At 37.0% G+C, this 23,304-nt stretch overlaps 1 protein-coding gene across 1 annotated transcript in view; it reads left to right on the forward strand.

The window, feature by feature from the left end:
• Window positions 1-23,304, forward strand: part of LOC140171480 (centlein-like) — a 47,334-nt gene that overhangs the window by 17,338 nt on the left and 6,692 nt on the right. The window contains exons 9-32 of the mRNA XM_072194749.1: window positions 573-676; window positions 1,090-1,146; window positions 1,881-1,978; window positions 2,510-2,619; window positions 3,111-3,163; window positions 3,738-3,910; window positions 5,258-5,321; window positions 5,815-6,075; window positions 6,634-6,752; window positions 7,185-7,319; window positions 7,948-8,048; window positions 9,194-9,279; window positions 12,450-12,538; window positions 12,881-13,040; window positions 13,678-13,772; window positions 14,476-14,623; window positions 14,983-15,091; window positions 17,517-17,642; window positions 18,395-18,513; window positions 19,095-19,247; window positions 19,704-19,838; window positions 20,692-20,789; window positions 21,512-21,620; window positions 22,520-22,675. Of these exons, the coding sequence (XP_072050850.1) occupies window positions 573-676; window positions 1,090-1,146; window positions 1,881-1,978; window positions 2,510-2,619; window positions 3,111-3,163; window positions 3,738-3,910; window positions 5,258-5,321; window positions 5,815-6,075; window positions 6,634-6,752; window positions 7,185-7,319; window positions 7,948-8,048; window positions 9,194-9,279; window positions 12,450-12,538; window positions 12,881-13,040; window positions 13,678-13,772; window positions 14,476-14,623; window positions 14,983-15,091; window positions 17,517-17,642; window positions 18,395-18,513; window positions 19,095-19,247; window positions 19,704-19,838; window positions 20,692-20,789; window positions 21,512-21,620; window positions 22,520-22,675 (2,858 nt within the window). The remainder of the gene's footprint in view (window positions 1-572; window positions 677-1,089; window positions 1,147-1,880; window positions 1,979-2,509; window positions 2,620-3,110; window positions 3,164-3,737; window positions 3,911-5,257; window positions 5,322-5,814; window positions 6,076-6,633; window positions 6,753-7,184; window positions 7,320-7,947; window positions 8,049-9,193; window positions 9,280-12,449; window positions 12,539-12,880; window positions 13,041-13,677; window positions 13,773-14,475; window positions 14,624-14,982; window positions 15,092-17,516; window positions 17,643-18,394; window positions 18,514-19,094; window positions 19,248-19,703; window positions 19,839-20,691; window positions 20,790-21,511; window positions 21,621-22,519; window positions 22,676-23,304) is intronic.

A 23,304-nucleotide genomic window follows, 5' to 3' on the forward strand; every position in this document is an offset into this window, starting at 1 on the left:
AGGATCATTCATGGTTGACCTAAAAAAAATTAAAAAAATTAAAGATATTTTGTTATTTTTAATATGAAAATTGATAATTTGTATTCATGTCATAGTATATTAATGATTTCAAAATGCATTCAAATTCAATACATTTTGAAATCATTAATAGACTATGACATGAATACAAATTATCAATTTTCATATAAAAAATAACAAAATATCTTGAATTTTTTTGTTTTTTTTGTTTTTTAGGTCAATCATGAATGATCCTGGCATTTAGGTCTTTTTTTTTTGTAATTTCGGGTACCCGGTTACCCGCCCGAAAATTGCGGCGGGTACCCGGGTACAAAATTACCCGAAAATGCCAGGCCTAATACCAAGTCTCAGCTAGATAGTCCATATAGATATGGAGCAAATTAACTTAGCATAATTTGGTGTATATAATTTACATCTTTGGTCTCGCTTTCATGCTAACTACGGCCTTATTGGAGTTAGCAGAGCCAAACGCCAAACAAAGTGTTCAATTACGAAAAAGGTGAACAAGTTTCTCTGTGTGATGATCAATTCAATATCTATATTTGCATTTTCAGACACAGAAACAAAAGCATCACAACTCACAATAGACCTGGAAAAACTACAGCAAGATCTGAAAGAATCACAAGAGATAAAAGGTGTTCTTGATATCAAGATCAAAGTAAGAATTTGTTTTTGTATTGAAACTTCGGATAATTGATAGACTCTGCCACACTATGTTTGTATCTATACCATTTTCCACCCCGATATGGCAGTGACGTCAGTGCACATTTCATTGGAAGCAGCTTGAAATCGCTGGTGTTCGCTCAAAGCACTGTCGCATTACACACACGCTTAAAGACACCACATAAATGCGCGCGCATGAAACAGGTGCCTCAACACATTGATGTCACTGCCACATCAGGGTGAAATATGGTATAATAAAATGTCCTATCTACTGATCCAGTCTGGGTCATGGGATTTCATTTCATTGCATATTGTTGTAGTAACATTTCAGCATCTGTAATTTGATTCTGTCAAGAATGCAAAATGCACTATTGGTCTACTTGATTTCTTTCTCTATGTTTATTCTAGAGTCTAGAGAAAGAGTTGAGAAAAGCACAGTCAAGCAGTGAGAAAACTGAAAAACAGGCAAGTACTTTAAGGAGAAAATATGTCGGAATGTTCTCTATGTATCTCGAAGTGCTGCGTCAGTCGTTAGGAACAGATCATTGCCTATACTAGTTACTACCAGCTGGATTTTTTATACTGCAAATGACCAAGAAATTTCAGATCTGTAGTATAGGCAATGATTGGCTAATGCATTCATGTCACAGGAGTTTAAAAAGTGATCTCGCTTTCTCAAAAGTGATGGTTATCAATCTAACGACTCAATGCTCTGAAAACGAAAGTATAAGTACAAATTCAGTGTAACTGGTTTGCTAATAAATTAACCCAAAAAAGTGCAGAACAAAGCTTTTTATTCAAACTTTTTCAGAAAAAATTCTGATATGATATTCCAGTTATTTTAAGAAACTCAATACATCCACTGCATTTTATAAATCAGCCATTAAATCTCTATTACGACTAACCCAGTATACAATTTTTAACTCCCCAGGTTAAGTTTTTAAAAATCTTTTTTAAACCTTTTTATCTATGTACATATATGTATGAATATTTAATATGTTATCCTTGTTTACTGTAAATCTATACCTTCATGTATTTATTTTCATAATTTTATATTTGTTTTGGGCTTTTTGGCCTTTTGGGTTTCCCTTTTTCACCACATGTCGGATGTTGATGCATTTTGTGCAATAAAGAAAATAAAATAAAATAAAATAGTTGATCTTACTTTTATTCACTCAATATTTCTTTGCATTTATCAGTTAACAGAGGAAGAGGATCAATTACACCAAACCCAGGAAAGTTTACTGCAAATCAAAGCTGAATTGAAAGCAAGAGAAAATGAACTGAAATCTGCAAGGTAGGCATTGCTTAACTGTCAGTTTGTTTATTTGTTTGTTGTGCTGAGTGTTTGTTTAGTTATATTTATGTTTATGTTCATAGTATCATTGTGTGTTGGCTGGTTATATTTAACAAGTAAACAAAGATATTCAGTATTAATAGCCCTTTACAGTAGCGGTCTAAAATCTTAAGGACTTAGTTTGGTAATACGGAATATGTGAGATAATTTGTCACACAGTCAGGATGACTTAAAATAATTACCTTCAAATACAATTTTAACATGACAGAAAAAATGTAACAAAAAGTCTCTCAAATGCTTATTTTTGCCTGTGCAAAATGCTACTTTAAATACTCCCTGCCCCTGGACCCCCAGGCATTATCCCTGGACCCCACCTACTGGGGCTCAAGCTGGCAGAAATGTTCAGGACAGCAACTCAATGTTTCCAGAAAAGAAACAATTTTTCTATACCCTGAATCACAGTGTGATTCAGTTTTGTTCACTTTCAAAAATATCTTGCTGAATTTCTCCTCACCATTTATTTTACTACAGGAAAGAATTGAGCGGCATACAATCCAGTCACAGCCAGACATTAGACCAAGCAGCAGGTCAAGCTGATATCATACGTCAACTACAAACATTACAGATAGACACACAGAAAGGTAAAGCTATAAATGACTGTGGTGTTCCTAGCAGCCTTACTGATGCATTTTACAAAAGGAAGGGGTTCATTGTTCTTATGACCCCAATCACATTTTGAATTTGCCATATATTGACCTTATGTGATCTGTTTCAGAATTACTAAAGCCTCTCCATTTTTCTCATTTCTCTCACTTTGGGGTATCTAAATTGTATTTTATAGTAGAAATTCAATTTGAATGAACACAGCTGCCAACATCGTGATGATTGTCCCCGTATCTTGTGTGATGAATGCCGGCAGGTGCATAACACCAGAAGTGAATACCATACCAATTCACTTGTGATTAGTATTTCATTAAGTATCCAAAGTCATGCCTTTGTGATATATTTTGAAATAATTATGAACGGGTCGCGTACAGTTGTTGGTAGTTGTGTTCATTCAATTGAAATTTATAGTATATTCCCAGACTGGTGAATTGATAAAACTCTTGATGTTTTTTAATTTTTTCGCTAGTTCTCAAAAATCAAGAAGATGCTCATAAGCTTGAAGTTTCGTCATTCCAAGCAGTAAGTATAGCTGCTTTTATCTGTTCTAAATGCTTGCTTTTAGCCTAAGGGCCAGATCGTACACATCTGAATTACGTGGCTGTGCATTTAGTCATAAAAATATTGAATACAAAAAACATGATTGTTCCACATTCATTTTCTAACACACAGTGCGCTCTCACTGTTTAAAGTTTGTTCAGGTTATATAAGGCGGAAAAAATGAGACTCATAACACCCTGTATTGATATAGAATGGCATGCACGCAGTTGGGCGCAATGCTTACGTTAGTTGTGCGCTGCACAATGAGTGACTGGCGCACGCTTATGTGAATTGATGCGAGCGTGAATTGGGACTTTATTGAAGCGTGCAGTAACAGAAGCCGAATAATTTCCGCCTTAAATAAGCCGAGCAAACTTAAGGACTAGCTCTTGATCGGTTATACATGTTATATGCCATTATGTTTTGCCTATGTATATGAACAAACAATTTTGTTAAATATGTCTGAGAAATGTTTGTTACTGAGGCTACTAGGCAATTTAAACTGTACATTCAGTGAATACACCTGCATTGATATCTCAAATACTTGATGTTGTAGATGTACAAAGAGCTACAGTCCAGACACAATGCTACTAAGACGTCTGAGGAGCAACTCAAACATCGCATGACAAAGCTTCAAAAAGATCTTGCCAAAGCAGAAAAACAACTCCAATATAGACCTGATGTGAGGAATGTATCCATACAGGTTGATATGATAAGGAGAACTGAGAGGTGAGTAACCAATTGGATAAAAAACAACCACAATAGAGGAAGGGAATAAAGATAGCAAATGTACTAACCCTACAGCACGAAGCAACTGTAAGATCATTCATCCCCCATGTTCTGCTTGCATAATCATGCCAAACTATATAGGCACGAAACCGTTGGCCGGACGATGGTCACATGTGTGACTGGTTATACATTGTACCCATTTTGCTAGTTGGCACCCGAGGGGTTGGTGGGTCAACTCTCGGGCAAGGAAAACAATGTTTCTCTTCATCTTCTTTCATTTCTTCCTTCCTTTCTTCTTTCCTTCCATTTAGGCGCGCAAAAAGCAGAGAGGGAGTTGGGGTTAATACAAATTGATGTGAACAAGAGAACTGATGTATACATGAATGAGAAACAACTCCCATATAGGCTTGATGAGAGGAACATATATTGATATCAAGAGAAATTATAAGGGAATGGATCAAAATTGGTGGTTAAAATGTGTGATTACATTTGTTAAAAGTAGGATGAAATATCGATGCAGAAACAGATGAATTTTCAGCATATTACAATTACGTTTTAGGCAGGCAGGGAGGGGTCATCCTTCTAATGAACCTATAGGATGTCATCAATCTTTTGGTTGTTCCCTAAATAAACTGAGCTCAAAAAGAAACTTATAATTTTTACAACTTGTGAATCACAAGGTCATATCTTAAAATAGTGTCAAACAAAATGAACCAAAATTACACACAGGATTACTTTAATACTCTACTCAAAACACATGTCAGTAACCAAGCAGTTGTCCAACTGACACAACAGCGAAATGCACTGTCATGGGACAGCTTCCTGGACTTCGTCCACTTTCACAGCCCAACATTTGGCACCCAGCACAAAAAATCTGTGAGAATGCACACAAGATCCTTGCACAGATGATAAAACGGTGCTGCTTTCTGCTTTTCACACACTTTTTTCATGAAACAGGGCTGGGCTGTGAATGTGGTCCAGGAAGCTGTTCCATGTCAGTGCATTTTGCTGTTGTGCCAGTTGGATTACTGCTTGGTTACTGACATGTGTTAAGAGTAGAGTATTGAAGTAAACCTGTGTGTAATTTTGGTTCAATTTGATGGACAGGATTTCAAGATATGACCTTGTGAAAAATTATAAGTTTCTTTTTGAGGCCAGTTTAGATGAAAACAACTCTATTAACCAGATATTGAAAATTGCCTTCGCTGTGAATTGACCTACCTGAGGTGCTCAATGTCTGCTAGATGCAGACAGCTTTATGAACCACTCTTTGCCTTCTCCTGTGTGGAGAGTGACCTACCTGCATTTGTTTGGATTGATTGTAGCTTTCTCTTGTTTTATTAATAGTGTTGAGAAGAGAGATACAGAAGTACTGGATATGGCTTGGGACATACAAGCTAGAGGAAGAAGGGTAAGTGTATTATCTGCAAATCTTACACCAACAAGTTGTAGAGACGGCTTTATAGCTGCTCAGCTTTGTGACCCTCAATCGGTACATTTTCTGTTATTTTTTGTTTGCTATACCCTATTTTCAACTGGTAGCATGTACTATAGTCTTGTCTCAAATTGAATGTAACGTTATGTTGGATTTCACCTTGGCTAGATTCCTAGTCCCGCAGGGCGTATGCACATGCATAGATTAGAATCTGCTACTGCAAAGTCCAACATGGCGTTACTGTCAACCTGAGACAAGATACACTATAGGTTAACCATGGTTTCTAAATTTGACAATCACATTCACACAATAATGAAGTGCAGGTACTTGCCACTAAATGCTTGTTCCACGACTATGCTTGGTTATACAAGTGCTTAACAAATGCTGTAAATAATAAAAATAAGATGGCAAACTACAGAATAGTCTGGGTCTAGTTTCTCTGAATATTACTCTTATTTCAATCTTCCAGGCTGCATCAACTCCTGTCAAAAGCAGTGCCCGTCGTGCACGCTCTCTGTCTCCTAGGATGTTGTCACACAGACCACCAAACACCAGGCCACCTGTTCAAGGATCCTCCCATACCAGGGATGACATGGATATACAGAGGAATCAAATGGATGGTGATGACATCATCAGTTCTAGTCCTGATGAGGCTCAAATGGAAAATGTGACATCACATGATTCAAGGGATAGGAAGCTTAGTGATTTGAGGAAACTGCTCAAGTTGAAAGTAAGTATTAACCACTTCTTAACCATAAAATTAATATTGGAATCTTCGGTGGAAATGTCACCTTTTCAAGCTTACAATTTGAAAACATGTTTGGCATCTTTGTCAAGATTTTGTGGGAGCAGGTCTCATTTTAAAGATAATCCAACATTTCATTTAGGACCTCACATGGAAAGTAATTTAAACTTAAAGACACTATTTGAACAGTTCTATGACGAAAATGTGCAAAACTCAACTACTCTCGGTTTTAGAGAAGAACGGCAGTCCCTCAGATTGGCGTGAGGGCCTTGTTAATGAGCACATATGCAGAGCTTTGTGTTCCCTCAAGAGTGCCGATCTGCGCTGACCAATGTTTTTGGCCAATCAGAGTATCTGTCTGTTGTTATGATTGTCAGACGATTGAATCCGCCAATCGGAACCCCACGCTGTGCATGCTCTCAAAATGTAAACAAATGCCAGTCTTCTCTGCCAGAAACTGCCATATGCTTATTTGATAGAAATTAACAAACTATATATTTTGTATATGCCTTACCACCTTACTTTCATTAATCATGTTCACAGAATCAGGAACTGGAGGAAATGAGAAGAGCTCATAACAGAAGACATGAACGTCTAAAGGTGCTACAATCAAGTCATAATTTACTACGAGAACAAATCAAGACATATGAAGCACATGAAAGGTAGGCAATATTTGCAACTGACATTCGGATTATTCTTCAAAACTCAAAAGAAAAAATCAATCAATATCACTAATCATGTGACATGGAAATATACATGGACATGGATTATTTGATCTGTTCATCTGGACTTACTTACTCACGTCTCATGAGGCCGAAATGGTGCTAAATGGTGCTGATGCTAAACTTGACCTGTGACGCAGTTGGAGAAAAGGTCATAGCAATATATTTTAGTCATTTGATGATGATCAAGTGATGCCTTTGGAAGAAGCAAGCATTTCAATAACCATAAAGTTAGATGTGTAAGGATCATACAGCCTGCATAGGATTCACCAAAGTCTTAGGTTGTGCAAGTGATTCCATGAAGAGATTACATTTGTTTGTCTTCAGTTCAAAAACCTTGTGATATGTTCTTCTTCTCTTTTCCCCTTATAGTGTTTCTGGAAAGCAAAAGAAAAAGAAAGCAAGGCGGAGCACTGATCCCAAGGCATTGCAACGTGAGAACTCAGAGGCTGTATGGAATGATTTAGCTTATTATAAACAGCAACATGCTGATTTATTGCAGGAAAGGTAAATGTGACTTAAGTAAAACACCAAATACTTTTTTTCAAATTAAGAGACTAATAACCATCCCGCTCATATTATTTTGAATAAAATCCGATGCACACGATTGATGTTGTGGACGTACCATGTGAGAACTATTGTACGTATACCTTCCTTGAGTCAGTAAAGTAGGATCAAATTTTAAGATTTTCTCAAAAATTGTTCATTTTTGCAGGAATCTGTTATGCTAGTTGGATTCCTTGCATCATTTCCTTTCGGAAAATGTATACTTTCATAGACTTTTCGTCATTACATTTAGAGATACAATAAAAAATAAAATCTAAATTGCTGACACAAGAAAGGTATACAGACTATACACCCTTTGAGCTCTTTGGCGAAGAATGAAAGAAGACAAAGAAAAATTGTTTACTTTGGTCTGGTATGAAAGACAAGATCTGCAATAGCAAGCCACTAGTGTTGATCCAGCATTTTCATGTGTATATGTGTTCCCTGATGATTGTTTAATTGCATCACATTAAAATGCTTGGACTTGCAGTTGCTTTGTGTTGTAGTATTGAGTATTGAGTTAGGGTTAATATAATTTTGCCTTTTCTGCCGATTTAAGCATTTTTTCTTTTCATTACTGTTTACCCAGGATGAATCTTGAAGAAGAATTAGATTGTTTGAAAGTCCAGACTGCCTCAGATGCAACAACAATTGAGGAGTTGAACAAATGCCTACAACAAGAAAGACAAGGTAGGTTGCTTTCTGGCTCTATTGTTACCTAAAAGTCCAGAAACAATGGAGCCTGCGCAAAACAGTAAGGACAATTTTGCTACAATAGGTCTATAAATATAATTAAATTAGAAAATATGTGCTTTGGGCCGGGACAGCTTCTGTACGTAACAGTAACAATCTTGCATGATAGCACTATGATGATGCTGAAAAGGGGCATGCTAAGAATAGCAACTTCATATGGTACCAAATATTATGCAATCATCCTGTAGCCACTTTTGTTTCTCTGATGTATTGTGTAGGCATAGGGTATGATTGAGCTATTCATTTGTAGCAGGGCAAATATGTGGAACATGAAGTTGAGATGTTTTTATTTCATTTCTCAAATATATGTTTCTGCCATAAATTATGTCATTTTGGTCCACATAGTGTGACACTTCAAATTGGTAAAATCTCTATATTTTACACAACGGTAGAAAATTCCTAAAAAGGCCATATGCCCTTAGTTCTGAAAATTATCTATGGACTGTTGTCAATTTTCACAGGCCATTGCCATAGTAAAGCTGTTCTTAAATTACCAAATACCAAGACAAAATTATCGAAGAATTGCATCATGCATCTTAGGATTGATTCAGACCAAATTCCACCTTAAGTATGAGTCAAAATAGTGTACATTATAAAGTCGGTTCACAGAGTTTTATACAGGTAGATAGATTGGGATAATTAGCAGTACCTTGTCCAGGGGAATTTCAAGTCTTCTCTATTTCCTTGAGATCAGAGTTATTAAGACACTGCTCAAACTTGTACCATATTGCACCATAGTCTAGGCTCTGATTGAGCGAACTGGACTTGATAGTTTGGACCATACTTTTTGAAATGTTTATGTTTGAGCCTTGTTTGTTTTATATAATAATTTATGTTTGCCTGTGTTTTACATTTGAAATTTCCCACATTGCATTGGCCTGGGTGTGTCAATGTTACAAAATGACACAGTGCTTGGTTGAACCCATCCCATATCACAGCAAATCTTGAATATTCATGCAGTTTTTTGTTCCTTTATGACTCAACTTCATTCGATAGTCTCGATTTACTCTCTGTAATACTACTGTCAGGTTAAAATTAATAATAATGTAAATCACGCTTCCATTTTTTTCTTTCTTTTAAAGATCTTCATGACCGTCTAAGTCAGTTGAAGAAAGTTAACAAACGTGAAGAAAGGGAAAGAGAAATCATAGAGGAGCTAAAACGAAAGGTACAGTTATGATGATTAAGACTTAATTACTATTCAGATTTCTGTGAACCATCGTGTGATGTTATGTCATGTGTAGAAACCGAAGGAAACTATTGCTCTCATTGACTAAAGCAATGGTGGCATGTGGTGCAAGCTGTCTAAGACTTCCACTCATAATCACGAAGTAGCTCAAGGTTGTGGGTTCAAATCCCCACAGCGTCAGCATGTTGTGCACTTAGGCAAGGCTTTTCAACCCTATTTCCTTACCCCACCCAGGTGTACAAATGGGTTCCGACTTTATTCAACGCCGGGAAGGTAAGAGACTTGCTGTGGCAGAGGCATAGCATATGTGGAGGAGTCTGGTCCAAGTTGATTTGAAAGAGAGATGGGCACTCTGGCCTGTGAACACAGGTGTGTCCTTTGACTTACCTGACTATTCTGTTATATTGGCATGAAGTGATCTAACACCCAAACCAACCTGACATTCTCATTCTGTGATGATGTGAAGAAGTTTAATTAATTTTAATTCAACTAGGGTACTATCAACCGAATAAATTCTCAATTCTTCACTATACCTTCCACATGAGATCTACTCACACACACAAAATGGACACAAGCACCATAAATTGCATTATCTGTCAGCATCTATCATGCTCCATGAAAGAAAAAAAAAATCAAGGAATCATACACCAAGAGATTTTGTCACTGCCAACCTGCTTTCAAGAGAATCCTTGACATGCCATCTTTGGCTTTTTGGGACTTCTACCTCCCATGCCTTTGGAACATTCAACCATAAACAATAGTATTAGCTGCCTGAACGCAGGAACACAATACATGGAAATCTCCAACAAAAGGTTTGAGAGCATCTACAATTATCTCTTGAGCACAAGTATAAGACATGGTTTGGTAATTAGTGTCTCTTAGCTTAAACCCCAAATTTATAGCCGAAAGATTTCTGAAAATAAAACTCTGAATCGGAAAATTTGAATTGAGCTAACTCTAGATTGAAGAAAGATCTGAACATTAATAACCCTACATTTTTGCCAACTTTTCTGGTGAAATGGGCTCTTTTTTCACTGTAGGAGACAATAACCTGCATTTTAATCATTCAATTGAACTTTGAACTAAAGGTGCACTACAAGGATCATCCAGACCGGCCACTCTATGAACCCCAACATTACTGCTGACTACTGTAAGGATAAAGATGATGGCGATTTAGATGAGTAACTCAAACTTATAAAATAAAGAGAAATGTGATATGGATCAGCTGGTAATTTATCTGCCCATGAACACCATTAAAGCCCACCATATTGAGCATTTGTCGACAATGCTTTAGAGTTCAACATGACAGAAGTCAGTCTTACTTCCAGTAATTTAAGTTCATGTTGATTTTCAACAGACCTGTTAGTCCAGTTTCCACTCGCATACATTACTTGGAAAAACAAACATAAAATGAGTATAAAAAACCACAAGAAATTTGTACATTCTATTCTTACCAGATTGTCCATTGAAAACCAGGAAATCTCTGATGCCCCGGGTGGATATCAACATCATGATAATACCCAGATTTATGATCAAACTTAAACATATACTCACCTTTCTTCAGGAATAACAAAGCTGTCCTCATGTCTTCAAATTTAACTGATTTCTTTTGAATAAAGATTCAAGATTCTTAGATTGAGAATTAAACACCTCTTCCCATTACAGAAACTGATGAAAGATTTGTGACATGATGTATCACTATTTGACAAAACTTCTACTGCGCCCAATGTTACTCAGTTACGACACCAGCTACAAAGGAACTATTCTGCAAAGCAGATCTGTTATTTCTTAAAATTTGTGATGGAGGCAAATCATAAAGCAGGATAACATAACCATATTTTACCATATCCAGTATGAATTAAATCCAATCTTGCACCAAAGTTCTTTATATTTTAATCTACCAGAAACTTTAATATGGCATGAACCATCTAATTCTTCATACACTGAAATAGCATAAGCTACCATGAACATTCTCTAGATCAACAACATTAATATACTTTAACTAGGTTATTTACTTTAACCCTAACCCGCCTGTATACTACAAAATACTACTTGATATATGCGCTGTCCGTGCGTGCATCCCACGTGGTGTGATGACGCAATCGCCCTAAGTGACATATAGGCACGGTTTCGCTGGCCAGCGAAGCCCAAGACCCATGGCAAGGTGTCGCCGACCGAGTGCTTAGCATGCGAGGGGTCTCGGGTTCTAATCCCACCCGCAGCAAACAACTTCTTTCCTTCTTTTCTCTCTTTATTCTTTCATTCTTTCCCTTCCCGTCATTAAAAAGCCCTTCGGGGTTAGGGTTAGAGTTACCATTATCGAAACTCAGTACATGCTTCCTTAACCCTAACCCGCCTGTATACTACAAAATACTACTTGATATATGCGCTGTTCGTGCGTGCATCCCACGTGGTGTGATGACGCAATCGCCCTAAGTGACATATAGACACGGTTTCGCTGGCCAGCGAAGCCCAAGACCTGTGGCAAGGTGTCGCCGACCGAGTGCTTGGCATGCGAGGGGTCTCGGGTTCGAATCCCACCCGCAGCAAACAACTTCTTTCCTTCTTTTCTCTCTTTATTCTTTCATTCTTTCCCTTCCCGTCACCAAAAAGCCCTTCGGGGGTTAGGGTTAATGGCTGTTTGTAGTCTGTGTTGCATTCTGGTATCCCAGAGTCTGGTATTGGCTGGAACTGTCTGCCTTGTATTAGATCCGCATATTTCCTTAACAACTGATCTGCTTCAAATCTTTTCTAAAGGCCCATCGATTAAATTGGAAATGGAATTGATTGAACTCAAACTGTCTCTTGTTTCCTTCCCTCTTCCACTTGATTTCCTTCTTACTGGATCATCCTGGGAAGGCTCTATAGAATTTAAAAGTGCTTGGAAATCTCCTTGCTGGCTCAGAAATAATATTGATGGTAGAAAAAATAAATTGTGTTGTAGACTCCAGCTACCGATGTGATATGAACTAACATGCGAACCACCTCAACAATCTCATTCTGCGATGATGTAACATGTAGTAGTTTAATTTATTCTAATTCATTGAGTGCATGCTCAATATCAACCGAATAAATAAAAATTCACTGCCAGTGACTGATAGGGCCATACATGTATTACTAAAATAGGTTGCCACCATTTTGTTTTTCAGATTAAATCTCTTAAGCATGACAAGGAAGATCTGCACACTCAGATAAGAGACACCAATATTGAAAGGACAGTAGTGGAGAAAGAAATCAGGTAAATTGTGAGATTATATGTCTGTCAAAATAGAATATAACTGTCTATGAGTGAAATGGTTGAAATAAAATTGAAAAATTCAAGTGCCCTTAAATTTTTAAGAAGGGTTTCTGTTTATCCTATCACATCTATGGTTTCACTGATCTTCAATATTTTTGATAAATTGAAAAAAAAAAATGATCACAGAAATCAGAAACAGAGGTTGTAGTCTCTATCATAGGCATTGTAATAGAGGAAACACAACAGCGGACTATTGCAGACTACAATTATTGTAGTGGTTAGGTATGGGTATCACTAATTTTGCTATAAAATCCTTTCATGTTGAACTGGATTGAATTTCAGAGTTCTCAAGAAAGAAACAAGTCAACTCAGGGCTGAAAGCAGCAAGAAAGACTCAAATATCTACACCTTAAAGAAATATATCAACACATTGAGGAAGAAATTGAGACATAGACACAGGCACACAGTGGGGAGTGTACCACTTAGTAGATCACCACAGCAGGTAATATTTATTCACTCATTCTTTATTGTTAAAAACATGGTCAAAACATGTCTTAGATAAACAGTTTATTTTATTTTATTTGATTTGATTTGATTTTACTTTGTTTTGTTTTTGTTTTTATTTGTTTTCTACTATTTAGATTTGTGTTAACAAATTATGAAACAATGATTGACCAATGACTGAACTTGATACTGTAGTGCTTTTACCTTCCTAGAGTCAGTGACCTCAGTGTGTGAAATTTAGAGGTTGCAGCATTAAATTGTGTGCGTTGAATCAAAGCTCTGTTTAAAGGCTGTGTGTAGATACTCACATGAAACAACAACCAGCCCGTGTTTACGTCACTGACACAAGGAAGGCAAATAAACTATAGGAGTGTAAGGCAAGAAACTTAATGGCTAAGCAGTTGAGTGCTAATTATTTATTCACCTGGTAACAGTTTTGGGGGGAAAAGTGCAAAAGTGATACCATGGTCGCCGGAGACTTCCCATAAACGCTCATCATCAAACACATAACTACCAAATTTGAGTGCTTCACTGATTAAGCTGATTTGACTGCTGGACAGATTATACTGCACATGTATGTGAATCTGCTATCCTGATGAACTTCTTCAGACTTACTTGTTCATTGTTTGTTTCAGCACCAAGCTTTCTTGAACAGGTCCATCCAAGATATGAGTGAAATATTCCCTGACTTTGACAAAGAAGGATGGCAAGAGATCAGCTCAACAGACAGGTAAATCATTTATCACATTCAGTATTTCACTTTGGTCATTGCGTGCCTAGCCATTAAAAAGCGATGTAAAAATATTGCTTGTAATGTTATGTTATCAGTCAACTATACACTACCTATGTTGACATGCTATTTCAAAAAGAGACACTTTTTGGGCAGGTTATCTATTGTGAGTGTTTTACATATCTTAAATATAGAGATATTTTGCTCCACAACACCGCTTTCCCCAATGTAATCGGACATTCCTAAGCGAAGATATTGAGTTCTTAAGTATGGTATTATAAAATTGGAAATTTAGATATCAGCCTTTAAAAATATTATTGACAATTGATATGTTAAAAAATGTCTAAAAAAATACAAGATGCCAGTTATATTCCGTTATGAAACTATCAGACAATATGTTAAACATTATTAACATCACAAATTTGCAACAAACCCAAATTGTGACAAAATCACCCCCGGGCAGATTTGTTGCTATTTCTCCATTTCGATATACCACGTCACAAATATGTTGCTTTAAATGACATCAGAGGGTGATGTTATCAATATTTTATGGTGCAAAACCAATTTTGCCATAGTCGCAACCCATGCTTGGTGAATTGTGCAAGGCACTTCATGGGTATAGGGACGGTTTTTTTTGTAATAAACTGTTATTTGGCATTATGCAAAATAAGAAATATATTTTTTTAACAATTTGTCTTTTCAGTTCCAGCAGTGAAGTGGATGATGTAGTTGAAGGTAGCAGCTCTAGTTTAGGACAAAAGATAGTATCAAGTAGTAGCAATACAAGTACACCCAAGAAGAAAGGCCACAAGAGAACAAGAAGAAACCCAAAGAATGTATCACCTAGGCAGGTACGCAACCAAATTCTACTTTGAATTGAAATTATTGCTAACTTTCAATTGTGAAGTTTAAACAAATTTGAACTTGAGCCGCATATAAATTTTAAGCTCTTTGATAATATAATGGTTCAATTGAAGTCAATATCTTAACCCTAACACTACCAGGTACTACAAAATACTACATAATATGCACTGCGTGTGCGTGCATCCCATGTGATGTGATGATGCAATCACCCTCAGTCATATATACTTAAGCCTGCTTTTGTTCCGGGACAATTGGTGTATCTTTTACCAATATATATATATATATTCTTACACTGCATGATTTACACTGTATCTGTTTTGTGTATTTAAAAAAAAAAATTTCTTAGCTTGCATCCATTGAAAACCACCTGATGAGAATGGCAAGAGCCTATGAGGAACAACAGACAGCTAACAAAGAAGACAATTCTACATCAGTTGCAACTCAAACTGATAGGGGTATGTATATCATGCATCGAGAGTCTGTCGTCCTGCTGGACTTGGTCCCTCTAATGTAGATTGTAATGCTGGTTTCATACTGCATGCCGCTGATCGTCGTGTCACTTAATCATGCCGCTTGCACTTTTCTGCAAGCGGAGCGGCACTCTGCTGAAAGGCAGTGGCATGACTCTGAAAGCCAATATTGCCAATCAGCTCTGTTCTGTGCTCATTGGCCAAAGAAGCACCACTCAAGTTGAATTGAATATGACTCCACATGATTTGCTGCTTTGGACAAAGCGATGAAGTGATCGATATATTGGCTTGCCGCTGATCACAGCTAGCATTTCTAGAGCGATTGTGTTGTGCAGCAAAAGTCATTGTCAAAGCGGCAAGCAGCAGAAAAGTAAGAAGATAGATAGATAGATAGATAGATTTTATTTGGCAATTAAAAAAACATTATACAATACACCAGAACAGAATAAATGCATTAAAATACATCACACAACATATTTATAAAACAGCATACAATGCCAAGGATAGCCCAAGAAAGCCATAGAAAGGGCTTATTTCCATTGGGGTCCTTTATATAATAAAACATTAATTACATAATTAATGTTCTTGCCAAAACCAAATATATTTTACTGACCTGACAGTTTCGGCCATCTTGGTCGAAGGCCATCATCGGAGAGATGGTACTTGATTCTTCCTTCTGGTTGATTGGTCACCAACAGAGGTGGGTCGTATACGTGACTGAGAAAATGGGCCCCCTCATCTCTGTTCATGGTTTTTGGAGCTCTCTCTCTCTTATCCACATAGATTCTGGGCCCATTTTCTCAGTCACATATACGATCCATTCCTGGCCCTAGAAGGAAGGATCATGTACCATCACTCCGATGATGGCCTTCGACCAAGATGGCCGAAACTGTCAGGTCAGTAAAATATATTTTGTTTTGGCAAGAAGAACATTCTGTTAATTGTATCAAACAAACCTAATGAATTTCTTCAAGAATATTAATTACATAAAAAAATTATTGCACATTTGAAAGATGGTAAGAAACCAGCATTATTAGTTATCTGCTTGTTGAAATTTGTAGAAACAACAAATAGTTGACAAACATAAAAAACAGAGCCTTTAAAGATCTAAAACCTACAAGAAGGAGGTACATGCAGACAGGGTTTTCTTTAACGCACAAAACACGCGTATTTACGCGTTCAGGCACTTTCCTGACTCCTTCAAATCCATAGTCCCAAAGTCCAATGCGTACAAAATCTTGAAAACGTACACGTTCAGATATTGCAAGATTTGAATAGAGAAACACCCGATATTGTGCATTTATTCTAGGCTTTTGGCATTTAGGACCTACTCCCGATATGTAGGGCCCGTCACATTTTGTCAGCATCAATCCATGTATGTTTTAGTGATTGCGAGTCTCTAAAATTGTATAGGGCCTAGTGTCAGTTTGAAATCTTGCAAATTGTGTTCGGGTCCTTTTTTCTGTTTATATATGCACCAAATATGTCTTCAATTGGACTTTAATTTTACAAAATTTTCCCCCTCAGACACCCCCATGCATAGTGGATAAACAAGTGACCATTTTCGCTTCTGCTTTCGATATTTGCCAATTTAGGCCCTATGTTTAACACAATTTATAGGTCTAATGGGGAAAATGTGACAACGAAAGGCTTTATGGACTGTCATTTCACAATTTTCGGCATTTCAACTGTTCAAACTTAAATTTTACACAGTAATATAGTGCTTCAATTAGGTCTTCATTTTGCAAAAGGTTTCTTACTTCTCAGGGAGCATTTTTAAATATTATTATTTTCTTCTAAAATTGCCCCCACCCCCTTCTGACTGCTCTAGATCCGCCACTGCTCCAAACAGTGGCGTAGATTTCTTTTTGACTCGGGGGGGGGGTGAAAAAATGTCTTGAAGTATAGTGAATCCAGCACCTTTTGGAGAAAGAATAAGTTTATGGTACAAAAAAATTTGTCATTTTGAAGCTAAACTGTTGAAATATGGTGCAAAAGTGGAATAAATTTGCGTGAGGCACGCACAAATTTGCACTTTGGGGGCTGAAATGGCCAAATATGAGGTTAATTGGGTCAGAAACCCACATAGCTCCACATACAGGCGTCAACATTGGGGGATGATTATATGGACCATCCCCCTGGCAAAATATTGGGGGAGATAATAATATTATAAAAATACCCCTTGGACAATTGAAAGGGTCAAAAAGATTTGAAAATACCCCTTCAGCAAAATGCTTAAAGAAAACCCTGCATGCAGAGCTGATTGATTGTTTGTATATTGTCTAAATCATGAAGCTCATGTGGCCAAGTGGTTGAAGGCACACAGGTGTCGCAAAACCTGAGGTCCTGGTTTCGATTCCTGAGCAGGATCAAATTTAAAATGCTTAATCTTTACGACTTTTTTTTTCAGTGTCCACAATAAGAGTGAAAGATGCAGGAGTAGGGGATTTACTTATAGGTGATATTGATACAGAGAGTACATCAACCAATAGTGAAACTAGTGATTCCAAAACACCTAGAAGGATCAAGATAGCAGGTATGTATATCATTCACCATTAAGTCATGTGGGGTAAGTTTATTTTCTTCCCCGGCCTGATACTTCCCCATAAAATTCAACCCCACCTGGAAAATTATCTGCTTTTTCTTTCCCTGCTCGACACCTTGTATTACATCTAAACCTGAACTTACTTGGCCCGATCTGGAAAATGAAGTGTTTTCTTTCCTGGCCCAACACTTCCATGTGACAGCTAATGATCGAATATGACCTAAACCGACCAGATCATGCTATAGAGAATGGAAAACTGCCAACATTATCAAAAAGTTGAACACTCCTTTCAGTATGCTCCAGTATGTAATCATGCATGTTCACTGCACAGGTCGCCGCTCAAACTAAAAATCCAATGATGTACTACACAGTACATACATGACGTGATGATAGTAGTCGGCATTCAAAGTAGTTTACTTTATTTACTTTAAATAGATGTGATATTTTACTTTTAACAAAGTGATTCCTACCCAAAGTTAATTGAGGACCGATCCAACCCGACCCAACCTATGTCTAAAATCCCCAGTCCTGACCGGACCATTGCAAATAGCCCAGACTCCACTCGCATACCTGTATGGTGTGGTCTAGTCGGAATAAATTATTTTTCCCTGCAGGATTTAATTCACACAGCAGTGTTCTATCTGTGAAGAATGGTCAAGGTTAGTGAAGGTGAAAGTTGAGAAGTTTTGTCTCTTTCCCATTTACTTTGCTAATGTGTGTTTCATTGTTTGCTTACTTTTCAGTGGATAGAAGAACCATAGCAACCTCACCTCATATTAGCCTAAGTAAGCTGAGTCACTCTATTAGCCGTAAAGCTTGCCAATCATCAGGGACTCATTCTGTGTCTAGTCTTAAACAGAGGTAGCTACATTGCAACATCAGGTTAGTTTGTGTATGTTTTTCAGCAGACAAGAAATAAAATACTGCCCCAATAGTATTACCAACTGGAGGATCATGGCAATAAGTGCTTATTTGGTTTCCATCATTTCTTTTCGTGATGTGTTTTATTATTTTAATAACTTAACAATGGTTATGCTTCTTTTAGCATTCAAAAATTGTGGTAATGAATTGATTTTGTAAAATAATGTAGCAAAAGTGGGTGTTTCATTATTTCTTCATGTGAGCATTAAATTGCAAAATGTGGCATCCAGTTTTTTACAATTATAACATGCTGAAATCCTATAGTGACATGTATGGTGAGAAGGGAAATAAATAATGTAACAGCAGTTAGAGTTTGGTAGTGGCGTTTGCATGTTTCAGATTGAGTAGCTTTGAAACGAGCACAGAAATTGAGGATGGAAAATGGTATTAACATTGGGTGTGTGCAAGGTTGTATCCTGTAAAAAGAAAGTGTAGTACAATGATGACATCTTGGGAATGCTGTGAATTTAACAAGGTGCTCTCTAAAGTCACATAGCATTTATCATTGTTCATAATGCACTTTTAATGCCTATTCAATCACAGGTTGCTGTACTGCGAGAAGCCAAATTAAGTTTACAGAAGACAACAACAGAACAATGTGAGCAGACTGACAAATTACAAGAAGACTTAAATCTTGCCAATCAGAGACTGAAAATGTCTAAACAAACAGTACAGGTAGGAAAAAGGTTGCTTAAAAAGTTTATTTTCAAATTACAATTAAAATTGTATTTTGAACAGAGATGATTGATTGCAGTAGCTTTTTGTGTCTCATTTACAACATCATACTTCTTTGTGAAATGTGCAGCTTCCCTTTACTAGACTATTAAGGAATGTATGAAAGGGTATAAACTTCAGGAAAGGAATGGTAAGACTGTCACCTGATGCACAGCTCTTATGAAATCTTTGAGATCATCTAATTTTAGTATCTCTTATCTCAAATATACATAGTTTTGTTGACTTATCATTTAAAAGAAAAGCTAATCAAAATTCTGGACTTGCCAAAGATATCCAGTTACATTATCACCTGTGAACCAGGTCTTCATCAGACTGTGCAGAGACTGCCACATGGCGATAATCAGCGGGATCACAAGATTGTAATCACTTGATATGCTTTGTTTCCAATATATGCAGAGACTCCAATCCGAGTTGCAGCAATGTGAACAAGAGAAGAGATCCTGTGAGATCCAGCTAGAAGCCAAGAAGACTGAAAGTGATGCAATAAGACATTCAGAGACGGCGTGGAAACAAATGGAAAACAGAATTAAGGTGAGAAGGCTTTGCACTTGATCTTGGCAAACTTATATAGTGTCTCACCATTACCACTATTAAAAAACCTCCAACTGTTGAAGGGCAGCAATATTGATTTGCAAATGCAGTTTCATCATGTGAAGTGGAATGGCTGTACATATGTTTGTTGGTTTAATTGCTTGTCCGAGTAATCCAAGTCGAGTTAGCTCAATCACCCCCAGTGTGTTTGTATACTAATGTCTGTTTGATCCACACAGATATGTTAGTTTCGTCAGATGTGATATGATCTGGTGGCCAAAGGAGGCATTACCCTATACAATCATTAGGCTATCATATACTGAAAACACCAAAGGTCTTGCATACTTGGTTCTGATGTTCTGAAGTTTTGTGAGGTCTATTTTATTATTTATTCTATTGTTTTTTACTCCATATTTTTGCCTTTATCTCAATTTCATATTTGCCGCCTTTGGCCCCATGGACCAGATCATGTCACATATGAAGAAATTTAAACCAACTTCTGTTGGACAGGGAATTACTGCTGATTGCTATGGTTTGCATATAGGAAAAGAATTGTGATGGAACAGATCCTGGCTGTGAAGGCTACTCTAGGTATAGGCTGGTTAGGGTACTGTGTCATCATTACATATATACATAAGATAAATCTCTGGAGAGATGCAAAGTTGTTTGTGTCATGGGCCATTGGTCAGGGACTTTCTGTAAATCACAATTTTCTTAAGGTATAGAAATCTTTCAGCCTTTCTTCCTCTTCACAGGCATGATCAAAGTTCTGAAATGGGATAATGATATGAGAAACTACTAGATATATGCGAGACCACTAATGTATGTTTGTTTGTTTGTTTGTTTGTTTTAGTCTCAGTCAGGTGAGGTAGGACGTCAAACGGCAGTCATCAAAGCTCTGAAATCAGATAATGATTCACAAAGGGAATCTGTCAAATCTATGCAAGACAAGTAAGTAATGAGATATATAGTATGGAGAGATATGTAGAGTATAATATCCCTTAATTGTTTCACCTTTCACCCAGTGCAGATAATGCACTGAGCGCTAGATGGCAAAGAATTGTAACATTCATACTGGTGGCACATGCGCTTTCTTGCAATTGGTCCCTGAATCTAGCTCCAGATTTCCCACAGCATTATACATGCATGTAGGGTTTTATAGAGTTCAAGTTGGGGATTGAAATATTGCAGGTCCAGATTTTGGTATGTATTTTAATAACAAACAATATTGTATGCCCTTATATAGGGGAAACACTGAAATCTTAACAAGTCAAGAACCATTCAGGTATATGCAGCAATAACTATACTTGCTGTAGTACACATTGAGTTTTGAGATGTTGGATAAATTACAATTATCCAGCAACATGTATTACACATTTCAATGTTGCTGGTTTTCTTGTAGAAACTGGGAGGGTTCATTTTGGATCAGCAGAATGTATGCTGATACAATGCCTTGCAGTTCAGATTGTATAACCCACGTTTAAACAAGTGGAAGATCAAAATGGCTATACTCATTGTCATTGAAATTATTTATTTATATTTTAAATTGGTAATGCTGACAATAAATATTATTTCAAGTACCAAAAGACAAGTATAGTGACACATTTAATGATAGCTCTTGAGATCAATTTGTGGATTAAGAAGCTTACATTATTGTCATTATTTTTACTCAGAATTAATCGCATGGAGAGAGACATCAGCCAAAAACGTTCACTCATTGAGGATCTGAAAGCAAAAGCTACAGCTGCAGAAATGAGATCTAGATCAGAGGCGCAAAACACGGTAAGGACTTTATTTTAGGTTGCATAATATTTACTAGCAAAACTGTGCTAATTAGGTCACTGCATACCTAGTGTTTTGTGCCACTTTGCATATGTTCTAAAACTGAGAACAACTTTGATTCTCTTTGTAGAGAGGAAAGATTGCCCTAAGATTTGAACCCATTTGTTGTACCACTTTGTCCCAAAAGGTTCAATGTATGATTTGTGAGGAAAACCATACTGTAATTGCAACATGATCAAACCACTGGCCAATGTCAGAAACTTTGATTTTGAAAAAATGGGCAAAAAACAGAGGATAAAAACAATAGAAAACATCAGAAAATCAACATTTCAACATATCATAACTTCACAATGCTACAGATACAAGCTCTTTCAGCATTGCAAAAGTAATATTAAAGGCTATAATATTGCAACAGCACCTCAATTTTCAATACCACCAACATTGGCCTGAGTGGATAGGATCATGTCACAATTGGGTGAACGAGTTGGCACAGTGGTTGTTCCCTCGTTCTGCACCACTGAGTCCCGGGTTCAAGCCCTGGCATGCCCAAGCACTGATGTGCACTTGGTTTTATCCCAATCCGTGCTCGCTGTCGCAGGTTTTCTCAGAGATCTCTGGTTTCCTCCTCCAAAGTTGGTGATTAGTTGTTTGGTTATCAAAAACTACTTTCACCCATTGGAATTGGGGAGCTGCTAAGTGCTGATAGGTTTGCTGCTGGGTTCGACTGCAACAGGTCTAGTTGATGCGATCTGATTCTGATGATTCACCAGTGGCAGCAAAATTACAGCAATTTAAATCCTCTGGAAAAATGAGCTATAAAATTTTATTATTCATATATTAATTGTTAACATCTTTATTTTGTAATCAATCTGAACCATACATCATATTTTATTTTGTAGGGTGAGGTTGAGGAGAAGCTTCAATATGTATCTGAGCAACTAGATCGGAAGAAAGCTGAGATAGAATCATTAAGAAAACAGTTGGGAGTCGTAACCAATGAGAAACATCAGTATGAAGAACAGTGGGTAAAAACACAAGCTGAACTCAGTAAGAAGGTAAGTTGTGTGTGTATATTTGGGTGGGTATAGCCCTGTAAATGCTGTCATGTATGAGAAATACCTGTGGAACAGTGGAATTGTCCATACTTGCTGGATGGTGTTGTTAGATTGTAAATATCATAGAATGTCGTAAAAATGCATTGTTAAATATGTGTGACCAGATCAACAGCCTCATCTCCCAATATTTCTTCATCAAAACTGAGATTTTGGTTTTTGGTATTTTCATTACCTCAGTAAAATTCATCGGCCAAGAAATTTAGTTTAAAAGATGTGAACAAAAATGTGTCAACCACCACTGGAAATATGTACTATCCTCTATATGGGGAATTGTTATACACATTTACTTCTCTTATCAAAACCACTGGAGCAATGGGCTATTCCATTTAAAATCTACACTACCCCTGTGGAAGATTTTGGAAATATCTTCCTTAACGGGAGTATGTTTTTCAAATGGAATTGGTCAGGGTTAATCATTTTGAAACCCATACTCCCCCTGTATTATGTCTTTTCCTATATCTGCCACAACTAGAGTGAGTATTTCAAATGGAAATTACCCAACTGTCTATTGTATTCAAAACTCTTACTCCCTCTGTGACAGACTTTAGCTAAAATCTTCCACAGGGGGA

Source organism: Amphiura filiformis, chromosome 15 (assembly GCF_039555335.1).
Source record: "Amphiura filiformis chromosome 15, Afil_fr2py, whole genome shotgun sequence".
Lineage (NCBI taxonomy): Eukaryota > Metazoa > Echinodermata > Ophiuroidea > Amphilepidida > Amphiuridae > Amphiura > Amphiura filiformis.